Consider the following 6,000-nt stretch of genomic DNA (forward strand, 5'->3'; position numbering starts at 1 on the left):
TTACTGCTGCTTAGAAAGGGTCATCCTTCCCTAGTACTGCTGTCTTCATTTGGTGTAATGCATTTCACTGCAAGTACTCGATCACTGCACAATGCCCAAAACTTTCCATCGTCCAAAGGTCACAGGACCAAGAACGAAACATTAAGTAACAAAAGGTTTCCCCATTACGCAGGTCCTTGTTTTTGAGACGTTTAACTTGCCGCGAATCTTACGTCTATCATAATGTATTTTGTAATGTAGGAAGTTATGTAAAAGCCTTTGGGGCAAAGATTTTGGTTGTGTACCCTGAGCATCCTTCATCGGCAAATACACTCATATATACGTACGTACCTGCATGCATGCATGCATGCACGCACGCACGCACGCACGCACGCACGCACGCACGCACACACACACACACATACATGAGGAAAGACAGCAACTAGTACTCATGATCAAAGAAAGGGATACATTTTCTTTTGATGACAGAACGTATCTCTTCTTGTCAAACGAGCTGATTTCTGATAAAACATTACACGGTTTCCGGATCTGACAATGCATTAGTGATAGTTTCTCGTTTCACTTACCTCTGATAACAGAACCTCCCCCGCTGCGAGAACTAGAACATTATTTGATCCTAAAGCTATTAGTAGTGTCATTCACTCTAACCTGATATATCGAACTGAATCCAGCATCGCCGGGTTGCCCTATTTAAATCATCCTGACTGATGACTGGACTGTAAAATTACAAAATGATGGACGCTTAAATGAACATAAGTCAGCGGGATCTCCCTTCATGAGAGATAGTATAACACTAATACGTCAGAGATGGACGTATGATGACCCAAAGTATGATAGATTTATCTGAACCTTTCTGAACGTTGACTTTTATAAGAGCCCTATCTGTCTCTTTGTCTCGTATCTCTTAGTAGGATGCCAAAGTCTCATGTAGCTAAGGTTTTCACATGCAAATGAACTGCTGAACGAATCTTTTGGTAGGCTGTTTAATGCCTTCGAAAACTCGTTGATGATTTGGACCATTTTTTCCCATCTCAGCAGAAAATGTCTGTACTTATATTTCACATATTTCTTGAGCAGGAAATCTTAAGAATGGGCTAAACACTAAATTGTAACATCAGTGTTAAATCGTCACTACGGAGACCCGAGTTTGATTCCCAACATGGGCCAACATGGCCCAACATGGCCCAACATGGGCACATTGTGGCAAGTCCGTTTATGGTGATACTGCTGGAATAATGCTAAAAGCGACGTTAACCAAACTCACTCACTCATCGTAATACGAGGGTTGATAATAAACCTATCTGGAAACATTGAATGAGTGAGCATTGTTTTATGCAGTCGGTATGTTCCAGAGTCCCGTTTCACAAAACTCTCGTAAGCTTGAGATCTCGTACCTTTTCTCGTAGCATTCGTATCTCCTATACTGTAACACAAGAAGTAGGAATGCTACGAGAAAAGTTACGAGGTCTTAAGCTTACGAGAATTTTGTGAGACGGAGCCCAGTATTGTCACGACTGGAGACGCTATAAATGGCTTTAACATATTTACACATGCTGGGAGCGGAACCCAATGTCTCCGGCATGAAGACTAAAATTTGTTAAGAGAACGGTATGTTTTTGCAAAAGCATTGATCTGTTATTGCGTGTTATGTTAAAGACGTTGCGAGATGCATCACATTTCAAATTATAAAACATGTTTTCAGTGACAGTGAAATTGAAAACTGCAATTCCAGCCAACGAAAACCTAATCTGGCACAACGAACTGACTAATAATTAAGACACGATCTACTGGAGCCCTATTTCGTCTCATGCTGTTTTCTGTCTCATCATTAATCCTTTAAGTTACATTACCGATCACATGGCACTGCAAAAAATATGTTCATATTAACCTTGTTAAAAACAAGGAAAATAATAAGTTACGTTAAAATGATACAAGGCTAATATGTCATTGAAAAGAATCTCAAGATCGTGACACAATTTACCAAGTATAATCACATCAAGAATTGGGTGATCTTTACAATTATAATTTTTGTCTTCTTCTTTCAAGTCAGGAACAGTGAAATTACGTCAGTCCAACAGAACCATTCCAAGTGAAATGTTGGCTTGTTACTACTTACAGCCACTGACTTTTTTATTTCAGCAAAGATCAGGTGATGCTATGGGGGTTTGTGTGTCTGACCATTCTGAGCTTCGCCCTGGTATTCTGTCTTCTGACCAGAGAGGGGGACTTCTTCCAGGCAGAAACCTGCAGACAAGCTGCAGACCATTTTGCAAGCAAATGTGGTATTAAATGGTTCAGGTATGTATCTCCACTGACTCTGGATACGGAGTTGTGTCCCTTACTCGCAACAGGATTTTAGGTTCTACGCTATGAGTCTTTGGCAATGTAGTAATGATAAACGTTACGACGTGAACCAGTATGTGATTACCTACTTCTAGTAACCCGACATTCACTAGCAGTCTTCTATATATGTAAAAGAGTTTGGAAGATATGACGTGATTTAACAGACCATAGATTCTTCTTGGTGTTAACTTCTAGTATGAGAAACACGATACGTAGAAGCAAATGTTTTCTACTTCTTGTAAAATATATTCCGAGACGTCGTGTTTCGCATATCACAGATGTCGACATTAATAAAATACCCCTTCGTGTGTTTTACTTCTAAATTTCATTCAAAGCTTTTAAATATTCTTCAACGAAGAAAATTATCGATCGATAGTCAACTTTTTCTCCATATCCTATTACGTTTCTCATTGTGTTGTGCATGTATGCGTCTAAGAAACATTAAGGAGCTTTCGGATTCTTTCATATTGCTACTGTTAATTTACCGTGTCCCAACATATGCCCTGTTCCAATATTAAAGATTTTGCATGTAACCATCATAACACAGGTATTTACAAAGTGATGTCATCCGAGTTGTGTGTTTACTTAACGCAAATTAAGAAACACGCTTGATGTTCCTTGGTACAAAGCTGTGAATACTTACTGATAACCCCACTATCTGCATTTCCAGACTGCTATGAGATTGATACTGAAATTGATGCGGTCCAAATTTTAATCCTGTGTGCGATCTAAATCTAAACTCACTCGCTAACACGGACCTCCAGGTCTCTTCCTAATCCTCTTCACCCAGTTTCTTTTTTCTCTCTCTCTCTCTCTCTTTTTTGCTCTGAGCAGATTTAGCAGACACATAAGGTATGAACATTATAACATTTCCATGAACGTGATTAAAGGGATTAAACGTTACAACGCTAGATGTTTTATTCAATTCTTTCCAGTCTCGAGAAGAAAGAAAAAGGAGACAAAAAGCGCCTCGGAACTTCTAAGAGCAGTCGTGATGAACTTCAGAACATGCCCCTGGCTTGGTTTTAAACCTATCTCAGTTGACCCTTGGCTGTGCACTGTTAAATGTAGCTTGATTTACACGTTGTTGTCTGACATCGTATTTGTCATTTTATGCTTTATTTCCACACTCACTTCTGCTTCCAATGTACTACCATAAAGCTTGTTCTACTTCATGGCAGCTTACAAATATAAGAATGAAGATTTTTATGGATATCAACTTCTTTATGAGAGAACACCATAAAATAAAGGTGTGTAGTTACTTTGTCCGTCAGTGTATCTGTAACTTATTACTTCAAACAAATAAGACACACCAACCTTGAGAAGGCTGTCTGGAGCCACCAGCTGAAATAGGAAACTAAAACATATGGTTCTACCTCAAATGTAATAAACAGAAAGACATTGAATACAAGAATATTGTATCTAACACCCTATTCAAAAGAACTTAAGAACACCTTTAATGACAAATTTACCATACTGATGTCGTCAGTGTTGTACATATTACAAGCTGCGATCTGTTTGTACTTTACGAGGAAAACAGAGAAATTATAAAAATAATAGAGGTAAAGGATACATAAACACAGATACCTTTAAGATAACATATTTTTGTATTTTATTTTTTGGTTGTTTAAACAGGTGCGTAGGTACACCGACAACCCACTAATTAACTGAGAACGTTTTTCTCATAACATATGGTACACGGTTTTCCTATCACTCTGTTTGGGTATTATGTATTCATGAGACCTTTTGACAGGGACACAAAAGAAGGAAAACAACAATATAAGGTAACAAAAGTAAGGTAGCATCTGTAACGAAGTGAAAGTTTAGATTTAATAAGAAGGTTGTCATCTTTCATTTGGCATTTGAACGTCTTAGTGGAATTTGTAACATTTATATATATATGGCATAGATCTGAATTTGTACATTAAAGTAATATTCATGAATGAAATAATTATATGATTTCTTTTTGTATATATGAAATTGTGATATAAATGTTTTACTGCTGTGATATATACTATCCAAAAACAGAAACGCATAGACGAGAACGCATAGAACATGTATAACACGTCCACAAACAGAAATGCTTCACCGGTTTAGAAGTAGGTAATGCCTATATAAACAAGTCGATACTGTTAGATAAAGGAAACGCTGATCACGATGGTGACGACGGGGAACGACCCCGATTTCCAGGTTCTCAGACCAAATTATTTCAACCTGCTCTGTACATTGTGATCGAATATCCTCTGAATTCAAGGCACCTTGGCTGCCATGCTCTCACCCGTGACTGTACGATCACGCAACTGTTGTACACGGATGCACCAATCTTGGGCTGCAGTGGTAGATCGAGGTCTGCCTGTACGGGGACGGCCATTTACTATACATCTTGTTGCAACGAGCTGCTAGCCATGATATCTTGTTCAGACTAACATTCAGACGCCTGGCAACAGAAGATTGGCAATCTCCAGCATGCAGTCTTTCAATGGTGATGTCCCGTGGCTTAGAGTCAAGATGTAACGTTGTAATTTGACCTTGAAACTCTTTCGAAACGATTGCCAATTTCTAAATGCAATCTGTATTTTTATTGCCAGGCAGTGAATACTCTTTGCAGCACAACTTGAACGTGATTTCTGTTGCGTTGTGGCGATGATTTTCTAATCTTTGTAAGACATCTCATCAAAATTAACATTTTCAGGTAAACTTTATTTTCTTTAATTGTGTAGTTGTGTAAACTCATGTCATCAACACTTTTGTAACGTATCTTTACGTTTGTTTGAACACAATAGGTAATTAATAGATTTTTATAAATACAGATCGCCTATGCGTTTCTTTTTGGGGACAGTATACATATATGTGGTATAATCGTATCTATATATTGTATCAGCTGTACCTGTGATAATGGAAATATTATGGAATATTGGTGTCTTGTAATCTGTACATGTTTCTTAATGAAATTTCTGTTTATGTACTATTTCGCACTCATCGAATTTGTAGATAGGCCGAACATATTCCCTCAGCGCTTGGAACTGGTACATGTATGGACATTTTGGACACGTGTGACTATATGTGTTTGGTGGCAAACCAGTAAAATTGTGTTCAAAATGTCCGAAACTGTTGAAAGTAATACATTTTTATGCCTTTCGTGATGCTGCTTTGATAATGATTCTGAATAGGTTCCATTTAGCTCTGTGGTATTAACTCATTCGTTCATTCAGTCGAACGGGGCGATGGACTAGCCTAGTGGGTAAAGTGTTCCCTCGTCACGCTGAAGACCCGGGTTCGATTGCCCCGTATGGGTACAACTTGTGAAGCCCATTTCGTGTATCCCCTGTGAACCATTTAGACAACAAGTATGCATCCCCATAGTAACAGATAGTGTTCTCCTTCATTTAAATCTGTTTCCTTACGTATGAATATGAAGAAGAATTTCTGTTCGGGTTGCAAAATAAGAATAGCCGATTTGGATAGAAAGTTTAAAATAAGAATAGCCGATTTGGATAGAAAGTTTAAAATAAGAATAGCCGATTTGGATAGAAAGTTTAAAATAAGAATAGCCAATTTGGATAGAAAGTTTAAAATAAGAATAGCCAATTTGGATAGAAAGTTTAAAATAAGAATAGCCAATTTGGATAGAAAGTTTAAAATAAGAATAGCCGATTT

The 6,000-nt window shown here is 37.9% G+C and overlaps 1 protein-coding gene across 1 annotated transcript in view; it reads left to right on the forward strand.

Moving 5' to 3' along the window:
* LOC137262305 (uncharacterized) overlaps positions 1-4,106 on the forward strand; it is a 32,478-nt gene extending 28,372 nt beyond the window's left edge. The window contains exons 3-4 of the mRNA XM_067800127.1: positions 2,140-2,298; positions 3,279-4,106. Coding sequence (XP_067656228.1) covers positions 2,140-2,298; positions 3,279-3,372 — 253 coding nt within the window. The 3' untranslated portion in view covers positions 3,373-4,106. The remainder of the gene's footprint in view (positions 1-2,139; positions 2,299-3,278) is intronic.
* The last annotated feature ends 1,894 nt before the right edge of the window (positions 4,107-6,000 follow it).

This window comes from Haliotis asinina, chromosome 14 (assembly GCF_037392515.1).
Source record: "Haliotis asinina isolate JCU_RB_2024 chromosome 14, JCU_Hal_asi_v2, whole genome shotgun sequence".
Classification (NCBI taxonomy): Eukaryota; Metazoa; Mollusca; class Gastropoda; order Lepetellida; family Haliotidae; genus Haliotis; species Haliotis asinina.